At 35.2% G+C, this 18,752-nt stretch overlaps 3 protein-coding genes across 3 annotated transcripts; all 3 read left to right on the top strand.

Annotated features, from left to right (window-relative positions):
* The first annotated feature begins 1,017 nt into the window (after nucleotides 1–1,017).
* LOC128210740 (uncharacterized) lies at nucleotides 1,018–4,203 on the top strand. Its single transcript, XM_052915092.1, has 5 exons — nucleotides 1,018–1,151; nucleotides 1,968–2,191; nucleotides 2,405–2,546; nucleotides 2,905–3,012; nucleotides 3,821–4,203. The coding sequence occupies exons 1-5, from the start codon at nucleotides 1,079–1,081 to the stop codon at nucleotides 4,201–4,203; spliced, it is 930 nt and encodes a 309-aa protein (XP_052771052.1). The 5' UTR covers nucleotides 1,018–1,078.
* A 1,016-nt stretch (nucleotides 4,204–5,219) lies between these two features.
* On the top strand, nucleotides 5,220–10,593 carry LOC128212311 (uncharacterized). The gene is made up of 8 exons (XM_052917701.1): nucleotides 5,220–5,396; nucleotides 6,107–6,333; nucleotides 6,899–7,023; nucleotides 7,421–7,451; nucleotides 8,150–8,247; nucleotides 8,656–8,712; nucleotides 8,980–9,166; nucleotides 10,387–10,593. Exons 1-8 carry the CDS (start codon nucleotides 5,305–5,307, stop codon nucleotides 10,500–10,502), a joined length of 933 nt encoding a protein of 310 aa, XP_052773661.1. The 5' UTR covers nucleotides 5,220–5,304; the 3' UTR covers nucleotides 10,503–10,593.
* A 1,510-nt stretch (nucleotides 10,594–12,103) lies between these two features.
* LOC128211039 (probable small nuclear ribonucleoprotein G) lies at nucleotides 12,104–18,542 on the top strand. The gene is made up of 4 exons (XM_052915427.1): nucleotides 12,104–12,236; nucleotides 12,437–12,459; nucleotides 17,611–17,735; nucleotides 18,104–18,542. Exons 1-4 carry the CDS (start codon nucleotides 12,205–12,207, stop codon nucleotides 18,152–18,154), a joined length of 231 nt encoding a protein of 76 aa, XP_052771387.1. The 5' UTR covers nucleotides 12,104–12,204; the 3' UTR covers nucleotides 18,155–18,542.
* The last annotated feature ends 210 nt before the right edge of the window (nucleotides 18,543–18,752 follow it).

Raw genomic sequence — 18,752 nt, forward strand, 5'->3', positions numbered from 1 at the left:
ACATTGAAGGGTCCCAGAGTGACAGTTCAACCACCGCACACCTATCCTGGGCAGAACCAGTACTAGGTGCCTTCACCTCTGCAAGGAACTGACAACTTCTGTACATGCCAGAGGCAGTGGTACAGTGCGAATGATCGTAGAAATTATTTCATAACCAATCACAACAGAGGTCGAATCCTTCTTTATGTATGTAAAGCTTATATAGCTGAAAGGTTAACTTATACTTTCAACTTTAAAAAAAAAAAAAATATTGTTGACTTTTTAGGTTATAGATGTCAAAAAATGATTTGTAAAAAAATATCCTCCAATGGAGGCTTAAAATGTTATCCTTCTGTAAACCAGAGGCCGTTATTACGCAAAGTCTTAAGTCCGAATCTAGAACCATACTCAGAAAAGCAAAACAAATTTTGAAAATTACAAAGAATCATCGTTAGTTCGTACGGTTTACATGAATAAATGCAAATAACTGTACAATTTTCGACAGTGATTTCATCATAATTCTCAACAGAAAGACATTTACAATGAAATGACTATTTGCAGTTTCACCACTTGAGTCTTAACTCGACGATTTTTTCTTGATCATGGCTCCAGTTTTTCTGTTGCTAGGCATGTGCTCAGACCAGTCGACATGCGCGTCCCTGAAGGCAGCTGGCTACTCGGTGTGCAGTGATCCGATTGTGTCGACCTCCGTGTGTATGGCTTCCTGCAACCACTGTCCAAGTGGATAGCTTTTCCAGGACAGGAACTGAAGAACTACTGAAGGCTGAACTAATTTGTTTTGTTGATTTGTGTGTATACTATAGAAATTGAAATAAAACGAATAGCGAAAATAACGTACTTCTGAACAATACTAAGTCATTTACGATAATAGAATTATTATAGTAACTGAACTGTGGCTAGTGCATTGTACTGTTTGCACTGTTCTGTTTAACTTCCGTCGATAAACAGAAATAGATAAGAATGAAGCATAATCTGCAGCGATTGTTATCTCTGAACTCGTGTGCTAACTTGAAAAAGGTGTTTAATTAGATAAATAATCCGTGCAAATTAATTGCCGTCATATGCGTGCATACCAAACATGCACACCACATGGACTTTGTTGGTGATTCAGCTCCTTTCGTACCAGGCGCTCGGATTCCTATTCACTAATGGTAACTCCATGGTTTTACTTTAAAACATTAAGGCATCCCAACGTATGAAAAGCGGCATTGTTTTGATTGAGGATGCAAGTGCAATTTCAACACTATCAACTTCTTACTCAATTCAGCTCTGCTCCGTTTATTGCAGAACAATATAAACATGCTTATAGCAAATACAACAGATGCAAAGATGCCTCAAACTATAATGGATACAATGAAAATTAATTACTAGTTTCTTAAGATATTTTTTTTAGTTTCAGATAAAACATTTTTGCTTTGTTGGTGGTGTTTTATAATACATTTTGATGCATTTGGGTTTTGCATCAGAAAACGTTTTTATATGAAAATGCTATATACGATGTGAATCAGTTTATTAGCACTGGTCTTAGCGTTATTCTATTTTCAAGTTATGTTCAAGGATGCCAAAGGAAGGAACTACACTCTAAAATATGATATGTCTTCTTTTTAGGGCCTCTACATAGCTGTTGACATCTAAACGTTTTCTAACACCATACCAATCTAATGATATGTCTTTAGTTTGAACTGTTCATGGATATCAAATGCTCAGTAAAAGTGGTCAAGTTGTATACATACATATATATATATATATATATAGGCATCCTCCTCACAGCCACGAGGTTCATGTACATGTACTGGCTTCTACCAAGGGATCGGACTCAAGAGTGGTTCATATAAGCTTCAACCGGGATGAAATAGATTAAAGGATAAACTACATGATCGGTGCTTCTTATCTCTTTGCAGCGAAATATCTCGATAATACAATAGAACGTCTTAATTAAAAAGCAACTGTTTTCGTTTGTTTTGTAGAAAGATCTAACCAATGTCCATCGCTATCTGCTGAAACAGCGTTTATAGAGTACATAGACAATGTCACGATGCTGATCGAAATTCCCAAAGAATTGGAATTAGTTCAAGAGCTCACTTTTCACTCGGGTGAATGTAATGTGAATTATCACATGGCCCCTGTCACTCTTGATGTCGAGGATCAAGAAAAGGGGGACATATCAACCCAGATGCTTTCCTATGACAAGGTTTGTGTTAGATACTTATCCTTTATTTTACAAATGGTTAAGACACATCCGTTTTTTATAAAATGCCTTTACGTTTAATGTAATTTCGTTTCTTGTTATTGTACTAGTAACAATATAACTGTTATTTATCCAATTTTATGACTAAGGTCGGGAAACCTTTGGCTTCTCATTGTTTAGTCGGCAAAAATACAGTTACTCCAACCATTCTTTCAGAACGTCATCCTGCCGATTTCCCCTCTTATTCGGACGGCTAAGTTCGCCTTTGACGAGCCCCTGTACACGGAACGGATCAAGCTCAGATCGAGTTATCCGTTGGGATGTGTGCGGGTGCACGTAAATGGTTGTGGCACTAGTGGTATGTCCCAAATGTGTTAGAAATATTTCATGTAATGCCTTCCTGGATTGTTTTAGAACTTGATTATGTAGTAGAACTAGCGTTCGTAAAATATGTGCTGGCTGTTGAGTAATCATAATAGTATTACGAGAATATTGGTAACATAATTCAATGTGCATACTAAATATATCAAAAATTACCAAAAAATAAAAGAAAATCTAAATTGATATTTTAGTTCAATTGCGTTCAAAGCAACGTTTTGGGGTTTTGTTTGCTAATGCGTACCATTGCTAACATATCATGTATTATTTAATTGGTTTGTAGACGAATTCATATATACGGAATTCGAGTTTTTATAATATTTTCGGTGTTCGGATAGGAATGTGTCGAAGGGAAACATCGCCATGTGGTTACAATGGGATTTGCATTGGCGAGCAACGATGTGCCTGTACACCACCTTACGTAGGAAGGATTTGTAATTCGAAAGGTATCACTGCTTTATATCGTAAAGAAGATTTTGTAATTCGACTGATATCACTGCTTTATTCTGTATGTAAAGGTTTGTAGTTCTACAGGTATCACTGCTTTATTGTGTATCTAAGATTTTGTAATTGGACAGGTATCACTGCTTTATTTTGTATGTAAAGATTAGTAATTGACAGGTATCACTGCTTTATTTTGTATGTAAGGATTTGTAACTGACAGATATCACTGCTTTATTTTGTATGTAAAGATTTGTAATTGACAGGTATCACTACTTTATTTTGTATGTAAGGATTTGTAATTGACAGGTATCAATGCTTTATTTTGTATGTAAGGATTTGTAATTGACAGGTATCAATGCTTTATTTTGTATGTAAGGATTTGTAATTGACAGGCATCTCTGCTTTATTTTGTAATTAAGGATTTGTAATTGATAGGTATCGCTGCTGTATTTTGTATGTAAGGATTTGTAATTGGACAGGTATCACTGCTTAATTTGAATGTAAGGATTTGTAATTGACAGGTATCACTGCTTTATTTTGTTTATGATGTTTTGTATTTTGACAGGTAATACTGCTTTCATTAGAATGCTCACATTGCTAAAATAATAAATGTTCGCTTAATTATTTACAAATCATTTAGAATATGACTCAACACATGTTAATGGTTTGCATACAATTGTACCCCTGCCTTGAATAGTTCTTGTTTTTTAGCAGATTTATATTTTTTACAAAGAGAATTGAGACATATAAATATAAGTGCAGTTAAATTATTTTTAAACATATTTTTACAAAAACGACTTTTCTTTTCAGCCAACGACATACTTATAGACGATTATTCGCCCATACTGCAAATGCAAAAGGTTGTGTTTACGAAAGCTGGCAAACTCCAAACGTATGGTAATGTAACAGTAGTGCAAGACGACAGCACTGGGCGACGATCCAGAAGAACTTTTGGTTATTTTGGTGGACACCATTATTACCAGATGCACGGAGGAAGCTGCATGCCTCAGACGAGTCAAAGTTATCCCAGCTCGAACTTCTACGGACACCATTGCTCAAGCAGCCCGTATTCCGTATTTCACAACTCTCACAATAATGGATTCTCACACAGCTGCAATGCAATATTCGGGCATTCACATGACCATCAATCAGGTAAAAGACAAGAAGCAGTAACTGAATTTTGGATATACTAGTTAAGGAATAAGCGTAGCAAGGGCCCGTTTCCTTAAAGATGCACTCTTACTCACAAATAAGATTGACCACATTAAATATTATTGTTTTATTATTCCAAAAAGGATGAATAAATGTCAAAAATAAGTGTTCTTATAAAGGTTACCAAGTTTAATTTGAAAGAAATAAGGATAAAACACGGTATTTCTACCTTATGATATTATAGTAGACCACAGTAAATCTTTTAGCATTCACCAATCATTTAATATTTTTGCGCTTTCTGCTATTAAATACACGGTTACAATCTTGTTATCAGTAATTGATATTTTCCATCAATGTATTATTTAGTAAGTAGTTAAAGGTTTATCAGTCAAAATTGATGTTTGTTATACATGTTTATGTATTGATTTTGAATAAGAGTGTCACTTTAATATAGTTGATATATGAGTCGTTAACCTTACGCGAGTGACACACGTTATTAACTAGCGGAATCTATGCGATAAATGTCTTTTTGATATTTATTGAACGCAGTTTACACCCCAACTGAGGTTACGCCTGAAACTTGATATTAAGCCTCGTATGAACTAGTTATGCTACTTTAACTAGTCCCAAAGTAATAACCTCCAACATTTATCGATAAACTATGAATTGATATGTAAGTAACTGTTATCATGCAAATGTAACATGTTGTGTTCCTTGTGGGTATCTTACTTTTACTTTTTAAAAATCAAGATGGTGTACCTATGCTTGGGCATCGTCCAAGCTAAAAAAAAACTGATCAGCATTGCTACCATCTAACAAAACGAAGAAAAGCTCACATGAACTATTTAATGCAGTTTTTAGGTCCACTAGTGTGTAAGGCACTGATGCTTTTTATCAGATGTGCATGATTGCCTTCCTCACTGACTATGCTCAAAATGCAAATGTATAAAAGGGCACTGCTGCTAATCTTTCTTTTAAATCCCAGTTCCTTGTTTAGTGTACAATTATAATTCATGCAGTGTTAAATAATTATCATTATATCAACATGGTTTCAGACCCACACGTACTTTTACACGACCCATGGACATAACAACCAACACAACCCTGGCGTTTCTTTTTACCACCACAATAACCAACTGAACATGTGTGTTAACAGCGGTCAACATACATATACGGTTAACGCCCCTTTCTATCCAAACGCTGGACAAAACTATCATTTTTCAAGCTCCTTCAGGTAAAGATATTGTTTTTAAACTTGTTTTAAAACCAAAGACAATAGATTATTCTTAGCGTCACTTTCAGTGGTGGATCCAGGATTTGACAGTAGAAGGGGTGTAATTTAGGTGCGCAACCTTGTGACTTGTGCTTCCTCAGACCCTAAATTTCTCTGATTTAAAGTGTTGGCACGGGGTTGGGGGATACTCCTCATATAAAATTTTAACAATTTCTAGCCCGAAATGGTACATTTTGGGCGTATTTTATTACCCTTTTCTCCTATATCGAAAAAAAAAGTAAACATGGATGATTTTAGGGGAAACGCGTACTGTGCCCCGACCCACCCCTGGGATCGCTATTGGCTTGTTCTTTAGAATAATTAAATATAACATAGTGATTTGAAATCTTCCAAATGATGGGCGTGTTGATGGTTACCGTCAATATACAGATTCAATCCGACAAAAACTGTTTTGTTTATACGTTTGCACTGCTTATCTCCATGTACGCACTATACGCCCGGCCTACATATGATTTTCAAATTCGATAGTTTTATATGTATAGTCCAGAAAAGCAATTAAACCTGAAGGAATATGTGGTATATGCTTAAGGTAAGGATACTTTTCTTTTTTATTAGAATTATGTTTTAATTTTACTTACACTCTTTTCAATAACAACTCTATGACAGCTAGATATTCGTCCAGCTGTTATTTTTCTTTATATTATATTCAGCCATAATACTGGAGTAAGCATGTATGTGAACGGACAGCTGGTTGGATCTCAAACAAAGCCTTCAAATAATCACTATAATCCCAACGCGGGCCATCAGCAACCACTTTGCTTTGGTTCGTGTGGTTCGAACCCAGCACCGGGCTCGCAGAATGTCAATATGGCTAATTCGATAATGGCAGGAGCCGGAATCCATGATTTGATGACAAACTCGCTTTTGGGATGTTTGGGTGAGTCAATCAAGGTTAATTATTATACATGATCTAGGAGCAACTTTCCTTCTTTTATGTATATCATTATATCTAATATATAAATTCAACTCATCAGTTATGAGTTCATCATTATAATCTATGTCCTCGCGAAGGCTTTGAACATTAAGATATCAAAGATGTACAATATATTAAATCCAAATAGTCATACACTATGTTAAACCTATAATGACCACTCGTGTTTTTATATACCAACGTCATCATTACTGAAATACAAGCCAAAGCATTACTTACTTGGTAGTCTTGCACACAAGCAGTTCTGATCTGACCATCATTATTCGCTACATGAGCTTGCCACATTAGCATCAAGGTGTCGTGTGTGTCTCTTGTTGGTTTTCAGTTTGGGCCTTTGGCTCTTGTTCTATTTAACAACATCAAAACAGTCTGATATGCGTGCATCTGTCACTTAGTTATCAATGCTTTATTAAAATAATGTATCTATAGAGTGACCACCCGCATCTTTCAATAAAATTTTAATTGAAATATGGGTATTAATTAATCCGGATTTTTTTATGTTACTATCCAGGTACTACTGCCTTGAATATCATAACGAGTACCCTTTTTCCAAAACCGGGGAATTTATTTCCGTGGTTGCATCCACAGAGCAAGTCAACTCTTCCAACTACGACGACTTATGCAACACCAATTGCAGTAAGCAAATCTTATATATTTAAAACAAATATGTGTAATGAAACTGAGCAAGACTACGAGTATTTACAAAGAACGAAAAAAGACTAAGTTATATTTTACACTGTCCAGTTTTGGTGTTGTTGTTGTTGTTGTTGTTGTTGCTGTTGTTGTTGTTGTAGAATGTGCTGTTGTTGTTGTTGTTATTGTTGTATTTTTTTAATATAAAAAGAGGAAAATTTCACCAAGGTTGGGTATTGATATGGTCCCTTAACGGGTTGGGAAGTACATATTCGCCGATCTATAATTCATTGACAAGTTATTTTATTATTTTTTTTTCTAAAAAATTAACCCCATGATGTCGCATTATATAATATATAATTATGTTTATATACTCTATAATATGTGATCTTATTTTTAGCCATTCTCAGCTGCTACTTCAGCACCAACATGTAAGTTTTCTTTTGCTAATTACTGCTCTGATCTTGAGATGTAGTGTTCCCTCTTCTTAGAATATGCCATTTAAATGATATACAAATGTATAGCAAAATGCATGAAAGCTCTTTTCATTCAAGTATGCTTTTGTGACATTTATTGATACAGATGGTGTATACCATGTTGAAATACTCTTACAATTGCTGAAGTGTTACAGTATTGATCAATAATGCAGAAAATAAAAGCACGAAGTAAGGTGCAACCTTAAGGAGGTCATCTAAATGTTCTAGAATTAGAAAGATATACTAGTATACGATCATGTTTAATGGATGCAATTACACGACCAATTTGGAGCGAGTGGTATCTAAAATCCCTGGTGTTATTCAAACGTGTGACTTAACCAATTTTCATTTCCAGTACAATTCGTATCAATTCTTTGCCACAGGATGCCTCCGGGTCAGTGACATTAGAACTGTATTTAGTTTTAGCTCATTGTTCGGCCTATTCAATAATCGGTAACACCAGTAAAACAAAATACAGTTTTTCAATCTCATAAATGTATTTTGACTCGAAACATGTACGAGTACTTTAAAGGTAAAAAGCTCGGGAGGTGGGGGTTCAAAATCAAACACAAAGAAGACGAACAAAACACACACAAAAATTGGAGCGCACACATCATTTCTTCAAGAGGGCATTTAAATATATTTCATTTCAGTGCCTACAGTTGGTAAAAGAGGACCACTGTGCTACGATTGTCACGATCAATCTTCTATCAATAGCTGCACCAACTTGACGCAATGTGACCAGACCCAAGTAAGGTGCCGACTACGTGTGAATTTCGGCAAATGTTAACTATAGTTTCACAAATATTAGACTGTTGTTAAAGGCGCAAATAAGTTGTTATAAACATATTAAGGTGTTACCTTAATTCCATTTTTAACGTTTACCAGCTTCCCTGAAATGTGGTGAGGAATGTCGGTACCATGAAGACAAGATATGACTTCAATCTTCAACGGTGTAATTTGCTGCATGTTTTAAAATATATACAAATAAAGCGTTCCACACTAGCGGCAGTCTGAAAGTCCGAGTCACATACATGTACAATAAATATGTCTCTAACTAGCTATATTTGCATCGAAACATTTATAGTCCATGTATATATAAAGATTCTATATTGTACATACTCGTTCAAGTGTTACCTTTAAAGTGGTCTTTTCGCAGGTATGTTTGGTTTTCGAACACATCGACGGCTTTGAACACAGATGTATGGAGAAAAACGTGAGCACACAGGCATTTTACATGATAATCCATTTAAAATACTTAATTGAAAGAAAATATGTGTGGCCAAATATAAAGTTCAGAAATGTTTTTTTCAAGAATGCAGTAAAGACGTTTGTTTAACCAAGTTTCAATACGTATGTTATATTTCTAATGTGTAACCATATTAGAAGGCGTGCGCGTATGATAGGATCGCAACTATCTACAAGTCAGCAATTAAAGGCTACTCTTCAGGCAGTATGACCTTGCCTTTGTTTTTGGTTTCAGAAATGTTCGCAGCTTCAATCTGTCAGCACAAATTTGTGCTGGACCTGTTGCTCTGAAGATTTGTGCAACAAGCATTGCACGCCAACGCAGCAGCATCGTGTACCCACCCCAGTAACCACCGTGAAAACTACACAACCACCATTTACAGTATCAGCGACGTCACCAATTGCATCCAATATAGTCCAAAGTATACTAATTGAAATGAAAATATAATGATATGACTTTAAGAAAGTAAGGAGTAATAGCCTTAAATTTACTAAGGAGAGTCGTGTCACATGGCCGTCTTTGAATGATTGCATCGTACTTTTAAGAGCTAGCACATTTGGTCCGATTTCGTTCACTCGTTTGAATGAGATGTATGTATCCGGTCGTTGAGTACTTGAAATTTCAGTTTACAAAGCTTCACTATAGTCTTCATTGCTTTCGAATTGATGCTGGCTCTGATCCTGATTATATTCTTTAATTTTGTGATTATTGACAAATGTTGGGATAAGAATGAGGTAATGGCAAAATAAACTACATTTAGTCAGACCCCCAGTAGACTCGTGTTACAATGAGCTTGAATTCACTGATCTTTCCAAAGCGATAGTCCCGTCATTTATAGGAAAAGCTATTTTGATGTATGTGTGGTCTGTTTATATGTGTATATACGTTTTTGTACTTGTTCAGTGTCTTCTGGGCCCTCACGTTTTGCGTCTAAACAGGGTTTGTATTTGAGATTTTAACTACTGGGCTCGTCTCTGTAGTCTTCAGCGCCTTAAAGAAGACTGATGTTTGTATTCAATTTAGAAATCGTTGTGTTGGACACATGGAGGAATTTCAATTGAAATCAATCTGATTGCGCTCCGTGGACCATCTTGTGATGTTCTGTCTATAAGAATTGTTCACTAGTGAATCACACTACCATATCTTATGCTATGTAAGAAATGGACCATGTTGACAGAAATTTGCTACCAATCATATGATTGAATGATTAGACATTTATCTTCACAGACAAGTGTTCTGATATAAATCATGAAAATAATATTCAAGGATTCCATCGACAGTGTTTGTGTTTGTCACGATGGTTCAACGGAGGGTATAAAACTGAAAAAAACTATCGTAAAGAACTACAAATGAACTAAAATAATGTTTTTCTGATTCGTAAAGTATACATGCATACGAAAATGATCTATATAAGCTATGCTTTCGATCAAATTCTTTGTTTTTCATTGATGTATATATGTTGTCTTGTTTTATTTTCCTCAATAAATATGTTTAAACTAAACTAAAATAATGTTATCTAGTATCTACTAAAGTGCAAAGCAACTCACTGTTTGCCTTCAATAATTTGCTTTTGTAATTTAAATAGATTTGATTGTAATTAATTCATTTATTAATGATTTAATCTTTATATTAATTTTTCAGCCATGTGTTCGGACAATCCTCAGTGTGCCCAGCTGGTGACTGCAGGTTACAGCGTCTGTTCCGACCCAGTGGTCTCTCGGTCTCTTTGTAAAAACAAGTGCAGCAACTGTCCTTAGCATTTGGCATGACTTATTGGTCTTTGTCTCATCGATATTGGATATGAACTAACTTTGTATAAATATTTGAATAAATGCATACTTGCCTTGCCCTACGTGTCATTTTTCCATTTGTTTCTTATAGAATCACAATAACTTGTGTTGGTGTTACTTTGTGTCCGTTGTGCGTTTTTGTACGACCCTGACGATATACTTCAAACGACTTAACGAGTGAGCAAATTTATATGCTCATAAAGGAACCAATTAAACCTCGTTTTATATTTCAAAGATCATTTTATCACTTGCCCTGGCAAGTATCCGGATAAAACAACACCGCGTTATATATCTGTGAGGCTAAGAGCTAATTTTAAGCGTCTAGCTACTGGTCCTCGAACTTTGTCTTGTAGAAATGTGACACGCTCAAGCGAAGACTCTATTTATGATTCAGTATAAGAAATTATCGACAAATGTGTTCATTAAGCATTGTTATGTGCCATAAAGAGAAAAGGTTGGAAGAATGGTCAGCAGGTCCTGTTTTAAAAAAGTTTTAGTTGATCTTAGTCGTAAGCTAAACATATCTTAGTGTCATATCTTTGTTAGTTTTGTGACTTGAACTTTACTTGGACTTACGTCAGTATTTAAATGAACACACGTTGAGCTAATAAATAAAAATGAAGTGCTGCCATTTATGCCTCCATCTATATGAATTTATTTAGATTATTAAATAAAGTAACGACTAAGACCTTTGAATGAAACGGGCCCTTTGCTCATGTGAATTTGGTTTGCCGCGGGTCACCAAGCTGGACAAGCGTAATCTCGTCCAAATGATTAATATTATGTTGGAAAAAATATTCATAAACATTGTAAATTAAATAAAATTAAACTGATGCAACGGGTGTGGATAACGCCTGCACTGACATGCATGGACATATTTGGTATTGATTGACACATGAGCAATGCTACTCAGGTGACACCAACAGGATCAGCGTGACCCTTTTGTTTGTATTGTAACGGTCCGCTGTATGCGGCGGATGTGCGTTCATAGTCTCCACTTCTATGCACTTTCTAGAAAGCTCAGCTGTCCTGTGAGGCATAGTAAGTTGGAACTTCAACAATCTTTAAAGCTCTGCTTTCCTGATGGCTGAAGTGTAACGGCCCCCTGTAGGCGGCGGAGGTGCATTCATAATACTATTCCGTATAAAACAGAAGTACGTTCATACCGGATGTAAACTTGGTTGGTAATATGCAAATTAGCAAAGCCCAGGCTATGCGAGGATAGAGAAGTTAGTGTATATAAAGACCAGTTGACCCCTTCAGAGTCGAGTATGCTTTTCCCTAAAGGGATCTGTTGGTGTTTGTTTCATTAGGCTAGAACGCTCGGCTATCTGGTGTTTGTTTGGTTGGCTCGCACGTTACAATATTTTACATGTTTAAAGAGATGAAGAGTGTATATCCAAAGTTAGAAAATACTTGAATAATGAGTTAAATGATAATAATCGACCGTATCTAGGAGTAAGATTTTTGTAATTGGTCACAGACCGTATTCAAACAGTATTACATTTTCAATAGTGGATCAAAGAGACGGCGTACGATATTGCACGGGATTTAGGAAAAATAGTTGAGTTTAACCTCGTCTCGCACAATCTCTAATACGACGAGACTTTCGATTTAGCCGGCTTTGTTTACAAATTGTAATTTTCTCTTAAATCCTTAAAATTCCAAGATGAGTAAGGCACATCCACCAGAGCTGAAAAAGTATGTCTTTGAAAATGATATTTTCCAGCGAATGAACGTTGAAGCTGTTTGAATAACATGGATTTTTGTCATTTCGATTCGCATTAATTCACAACTGCAAAAACGTAAACATAACGATTATTTTTGATTTCCTGATTTATTTTATACTCTTTAATTCAAACTTTATGTTTTTATCAACATACTTCTTATTTGTCTTGCAGGTACATGGAAAAGCGGCTAGCGCGTAAGTTTTTCAGAAGAACATTTGTTACAAAATTAACATTTTTTTATTATAACTTTTGAATGTTAGATTTTCGAAATCTGAACTGTAAAAGTATTAAATGACATTGCGAGATCGTGAGTTCCGAAATGATGTCTGTGACGGTTAAGTATAAAAGACTAACTGGTCCAAATCCAGACCTACAAAAATCTCTGAACTGTGACAGAAATCGTACGGAAGTTTCCCTAATTTTGTGTTGGTATTAAAGACTGGCCGGACCAACAAATTCCAGACCAAATTAAAGTATGCATTGCTATGTTTCATATTATTATTATTATAAAAACAACTATTAACAGCTTATTACACTAATACATAGTACATTAAAATACATAACCTGATACAGTACACTCAACGAGCTAGACCCACTTTCCGTTTCCCTCCGCGGATTTTTGCTAACGTGGCCAACACAATGATTTTATCGACAGTCCACTTTCCTTGGAGTTTGAATTTAAGGCCCTCGGAGGGTGATCAGTCGACCGTAGAATAACGAACTAGGCGTTCCTTGGAGGGGTTAACTCCGCGAAACTATGCGGACACTAGATAAGAATCTACGCTAAAGTTATATTTATTTTATTAAAATTTTCAACTGATTACGACGGCTCCAGTAAATTGCTTTTTATTATTACTCCTTTGCCCGTTTTGCATGAAGTTAGCTTACCACAAGAATGCAGTCGTATTTCACTAGTTGCACATGTATCTTATAAACGTGTTTTTGCTAATGACTGATAAACACATTTATTTCAAGAAATTCTAGGTTACACATTTTCTGAAAATCAGGAGGTCAAACACGCGTTCAAAGTTCACAGTGCATGGTTTTGAAGGCCTTCTTGCCTCGTTTTCTTTGGAAAATTCCATGAAACGTCATAGCTATTTTTAACCACCAATAATAAATAGTATATTCTACATTGTCAGGGTTCGAATTTAACTTTGAGGAGCACTCGCAAAATTTTGCGAGTGCATTTTGAGGCAACTCGCAAAATGACAAATCAACTTGCAATTTTATTATTTGCTTTATTCCCTTATAATATTGCATAATTAAAGTAGAAATTAAAACCTATATTATGAATATTAAAAAGTATCAATCTTGAGTGACTCGACTACTAGAACTTGTTGATGGCTTATTCTATTTGGGGGGTATGGAAAGACTCGTCTGATGCTGGCAGCTTTTTGATAACAAAGCTGTCCAATAATTTGACATTGTTCACTTTGTATATTTACCCTCGCCATCGGGTTATTTAATACCCCTTCGACAAGCACGCTACAGATTTCATTAAGTCTATAAGTATTAAAAACAATAAAATAAAAAATTTAAAATAAAAAAGCAATAGTAAATGTAGCGTGGATACTTTGGACCATGAAATATATCGATCAACGAAGTCTATTCATTTTGACAGGATGATGGGGTTTACATATAGTGCGCAAAAGCGCTAAATTTAGCCAATGATTGAGCTAGGTGATTACGTCATTCGTATTTACTTTGTATTATGCACGCCTCGGAGCATCCCGGAAAGATTCGAGATAAAACTCGGCCTTTTCCGTATTTGTTCTATTTTTGAAAACCTACTAGAGCGTGACTCCGTTCTGTCTTCTTTATACCGGTAGTGTAAACATGCCACTTATAGGCTGTTTACACTCGACTACATAGCGGAATTAAGTTCATGTTTATTCTACTTTCCTTTTAACATTTTGTGGTCTAGAAAAAGCCACTCGCAGAATTTTGCGAGCTTGAATGAAAGTCACTCGCAATTTCGAAATGTCGCTCGCATTTTGCGAGTATGCGAGTCTAAATTCGAACCCTGATTGTATTTATCACGCGCTTGACGTCAGAGGTCATGGTTCAGAATCGTGTAAATAGTCGGCTGCTTTATGATGCAGTAACTTAGTGGATATACTTTAATGATTCAATGTTTATAATTCAAGAAAATATTCAATTGGCGTTTACGGACATAAATACAAATTAAACGTTGGTACATGTAAGAATCTTTTACCCTTAACAATGTGGATAAGCATAAAAATAAATAACTTTTAAACAAGAATGATTTCTTGCTTATCTGATTAGACTTGGAGTTCCGCCGCGGGATCCTAAAATCGGACGATTCTCAACGCTATCGTTCATATTAAACTCGGCGGTAAGCCAGCCACTCGGAGGAACTTGGGATTTTAGCGAGGGCAACAGATTTACCCTCGGAGGAAACCCGAGATCATCGACTTTATCCCTCGGAGTGAGCGAGGAAAGTGGGTCTAACTCGTTGAGTGTACTGTACATATGTTATTTTGATCCTCGAAAATGATACCGTGTGAACATTATGCTCACATCATACATACAGATGCATATACAGACATAAATTGTTCACATTTTATATAACTACAGCTCAAGCTACTATTGTCGATATATTTCTTACATGTGGCGAATGTAAGAGTCTTCAGGTTTGAAATCGTATTGGTAAGAATTCTCTGTAATACACGCATGTGCAAGCACGCTTTCCTGTTAGAAGAACACATTGCCGATGTCCAAAAAAAAGAACATACTTTAAGAGTTCGGACACCCGTAATTATTTTCAAAAATAATTTATTTTGCGTACCTAATTTTTGGACACCCTAAGGACATCAATCATAACTTTCATAGTTACCAAGTTTCACAGACGAAGATTATTGATTTTTATCTTAACAATGCCTGGCTAGATTACCTAACCACATACACCACTGTGACAAGATAATAAGTTAAATAATACCCATCCTAAATGATTTATTGCCTGTAGAAAGAGGAAGTGTGAAATATTTATTGGAGGATTATAGAAACAAGAAGGGCAATCAAGGGATTAGGAAAACAAAGACATGACAATTTGTAAAACGATCTGCCAATAAACTTTGAAACTTGTACCACACTTTATAATATAGACTGTAAGAAGTAATAATCGTACAGTTATACTTATTGAAACATCAATAAAAGTCAACACATTCAATGATAAAGGTTACTAATAAATGTGATGAATTAAAGTTTGAAATGAAATACTTAAGTTACAATCGAAATCACCACTCAGACACATTAATCCTGCATAGCAATGTCCATGCTCTCCACGAGGATCTCCTGGGTATAACTGTGAGCTAGGCCTAAAAAAAAAATACATTTGGTTCGGGTTACCCGACCCTACCTACGGAATAGGCGCCGACCCTACCGTTTTTAAAGTCAGTTTGAAAAAAAAATGAAAAACTAAAAAAAAAAAAATTTCGTTTTTTTTTAATTGCTTTTTAATATTAAGTTTAAACCTTAAATGCTTGTACAGAAGATAGCTTTAACACCATTCTCCAATGATGAAAATTATATTTTTATATAAAACCTAATTAAAAAAAAAATAAAAAAAAATAAAAAGCCTACCTACCCTACCTATTTTTTTTTAAGGATGTAACCCTAACCAAACAATTTTTTTTTTTAGGCCCTATGTGACATCACACAATGTGACTGTTTGATCTGAAGCCGATAGAATGTGCTTATTCATTTCAATGCATGTATAAAATGGTGTTTAATGGGATTTTAATTAATTTGATGAAGGATTTACACGTAAAATGCAAACATGAAGAAAAAAGGCAGGTTTAAAATACACATAGATAAAATGCAAAAATGATGATTTTGTATGAATTCGGATAGCAAAAAAAAATTTATTTAAAGGTGTTCGAACTCTTAAGGTGAAATACGGTAGATGACTTTTTTTCGGCCACAAACAGCCACTCGTAAGTTTGAATAATTAATTACCATTGAGTATTCATCCATTTATTATAGACCTGTTGCATAAGTTAGCGTGATATTTCTCTTTTTAGTTTATATATTTGATCGATTCTTATTTTGATTTGTTTGCAGGAAACTTCAGGAAAAGAAAATGGTTTAAAAAATCGGTCTGAAATGTGTTCTTTTTTCTATTTTCAATCCAAAACGGCTTAGTCAGTGATGATACAGACACTGACAGTGACTTGTCAAGGTCTTTCTCTGAATGTATGCTATGTATGACATTTCTGTATATTGTATGTGAACTTATGTACAAAACAGTATTTTTATTGAAATTTTGCATTGTTGTTCACTTCAAAACTCCTAGAAAAACAGTACCCTAAATGGCTCAGAATGCAGGAAATTGCATTCTTGTTTTAAAAATGTCCGAAGGGGGGCATGACCCCTGACCCCCCTAAAAAGCCTGCTACAAATTCAATTTGGCCTGTTCAACTGAAACATTTTGAGAACCCTGCACAATGATCATCATTTGTATAAGTCAATTAAGGAAAACCTATTCATAGATATGCAAATTAGGTTCTCACGCATGCGCAATATGCTGCGTGTGCAGATTCCCCACGTGCAAGTTTGTGTACAAAATGAAAATTAAACATTAAATAATAATAAAAGTTTCTTACGTGTCTCAGTAAGAATTTCGACTTTTGATTGCCTAGTTACCATATAGTTGAATTGCAGTACCTTCTTTATGAAAAAGCGATTTGTCGGAAACTGCTTCTCAACCAGTACAGACAGAAATACATACACATGCAGACCCACATACAGTCAGCCGCACAGACAGCGGCACATACAGACAGACAGTCATATCTACAGACAGACAGTCATATCTACATACAGACGCACAGACAGCGGCACATACAGACAGACAGTCATATCTACAGACAGACAGTCATATCTACATACAGACGCACAGACAGCCTAATATACAGACAGTCATACCTACGTACAGATGCACAGACGGACATTATAAAATATATTGATTAATAAATAAAATATCTATGAAACATAGCAATGCATATTTTAATTTGGTCCTGAATTGGTACGGTCTGGCCAGTCTTTTATACTAAAATAAAATGGGGGAAAACTTCAGAACGATTTCCATAACAGTTTGGAGATTTTGGTTGGTCAGGGCTGGCCAGTGTTTTATACCCAACCTCTGTGACTGTGCTTGCAATAGTGTAAAACCAATACATAATTTTGATGAAAACACAATTTTATCATCCAGACTAGGTTGCACATTTTTGAAAAACTTGGTAGACAATGGTGTTTTAAAGGAGTGAATTCATAAGTCAAATTAAGGCATTGATTACTTCTAATTAAATGTTGAAATATTTCAGTGAAGTTGAATGGGGGTCGCAAGATCAACGGAATCCTGCGAGGCTTCGATCCTTTCATGAATCTTGTCATTGATGAGACAGTGGAGGAGACTAAGACCGGCGAGAAACACGCAATCGGAATGGTGGTATGTAACACACAGAGTTTCTTTATGATTGTATGGGCCCAATTAAATTAAAAACCAAAATTTATTACTAATGTGTAGGGTAGTCTTAAATAATAGACATTCTCATGGGTTTCTTCTAATCCCTAAACCTTTTAAACAGGTAACTGTGGAAACAGGTTTTTTTAAAGATATACCGGTAGAAATTGAATAGAATAGTCAAATAATCCTGACAACATGGCGCTCAGGGGGGCATTATGTTTGACAGCATCTCTTGTTTTAAACATGTTTTGCAGCACTGATAGTATTAATCAGTAATACCGATGATAATAAGTATGCATTTACTCTGTTTGCTGGAAATATGATTTTATATTGGCCTTACATTATTCCAGGTCGTTCGTGGTAACAGCATAATTATTCTTGAGGCGTTGGATCGAGTCTGATGGAATATCCCAGTGATAAATAACAGTTGGTAGTTAACAAGAATGTGTTTCTGGTGATTCAAGTTTCACGATCAAGTGTTTATTCTAAAATAAAAGACAGATTAAGAAGTTCAGCCCACATATGAGTGGTATTCAGAAGCATACGTTTAAGTTGTCATCAGAAAAATAGCAGGCATCTTCAGGTTGAACCTGAAACATTATTTTAATGAACAATTCACATATTATGGATTTCTCAGAAATGTCATTCCTTCCACAGGTTATTCAGCAATCATGTCCACAAGTCTCTCATTTTGCGTAACATTTTCATTTATGTAGATCATTGTTTTGAATGTACAGTTTTGTTTGATGTAATTTTAATATTTTCATGTAAATAAATGCTTGAAAAATGTATGTCTCGTGATAAGAACAAGGATTTCAATAAATAGTATACCCTATTTTGTTCCACAATTAGGCAAGGCATTTTGTTCAAAGTATGGCCTTTAAAACTATTTCAGCTTTCATGCCCTAAATATAGGGAGTATTTTTCTGTCACCAAAAACTAAGGTTTAATGCTTATGACCATCTACACACTCAGTATTAGCATTCTATTTTACAAGGT

The sequence above is a fragment of the Mya arenaria genome, chromosome 12 (genome assembly GCF_026914265.1).
Source record: "Mya arenaria isolate MELC-2E11 chromosome 12, ASM2691426v1".
Taxonomy (NCBI): domain Eukaryota; kingdom Metazoa; phylum Mollusca; class Bivalvia; order Myida; family Myidae; genus Mya; species Mya arenaria.

What these genes read in the sequence shown, in the direction of transcription:
- LOC128210740 (XM_052915092.1), top strand. Translation starts at nt 1,079, where the DNA reads ATGCACACCACATGGACTTTGTTGGTGATTCAGCTCCTTTCGTACCAG. An exon ending in CGGATTCCTATTCACTAATG is followed by an intron (nt 1,152 to 1,967) that starts GTAACTCCATGG and finishes TTTGTTTTGTAG; the next exon opens with AAAGATCTAACCAATGTCCA. An exon ending in AAGGATTTGTAATTCGAAAG is followed by an intron (nt 3,013 to 3,820) that starts GTATCACTGCTT and finishes TTTTCTTTTCAG; the next exon opens with CCAACGACATACTTATAGAC.
- LOC128212311 (XM_052917701.1), top strand. Translation starts at nt 5,305, where the DNA reads ATGTGTGTTAACAGCGGTCAACATACATATACGGTTAACGCCCCTTTC. An exon ending in CATTTTTCAAGCTCCTTCAG is followed by an intron (nt 5,397 to 6,106) that starts GTAAAGATATTG and finishes TATTATATTCAG; the next exon opens with CCATAATACTGGAGTAAGCA. An exon ending in ACAGATGTATGGAGAAAAAC is followed by an intron (nt 8,713 to 8,979) that starts GTGAGCACACAG and finishes TTTTGGTTTCAG; the next exon opens with AAATGTTCGCAGCTTCAATC.
- LOC128211039 (XM_052915427.1), top strand. Translation starts at nt 12,205, where the DNA reads ATGAGTAAGGCACATCCACCAGAGCTGAAAAA. An exon ending in CATGGAAAAGCGGCTAGCGC is followed by an intron (nt 12,460 to 17,610) that starts GTAAGTTTTTCA and finishes GAAATATTTCAG; the next exon opens with TGAAGTTGAATGGGGGTCGC. An exon ending in AACACGCAATCGGAATGGTG is followed by an intron (nt 17,736 to 18,103) that starts GTATGTAACACA and finishes ACATTATTCCAG; the next exon opens with GTCGTTCGTGGTAACAGCAT.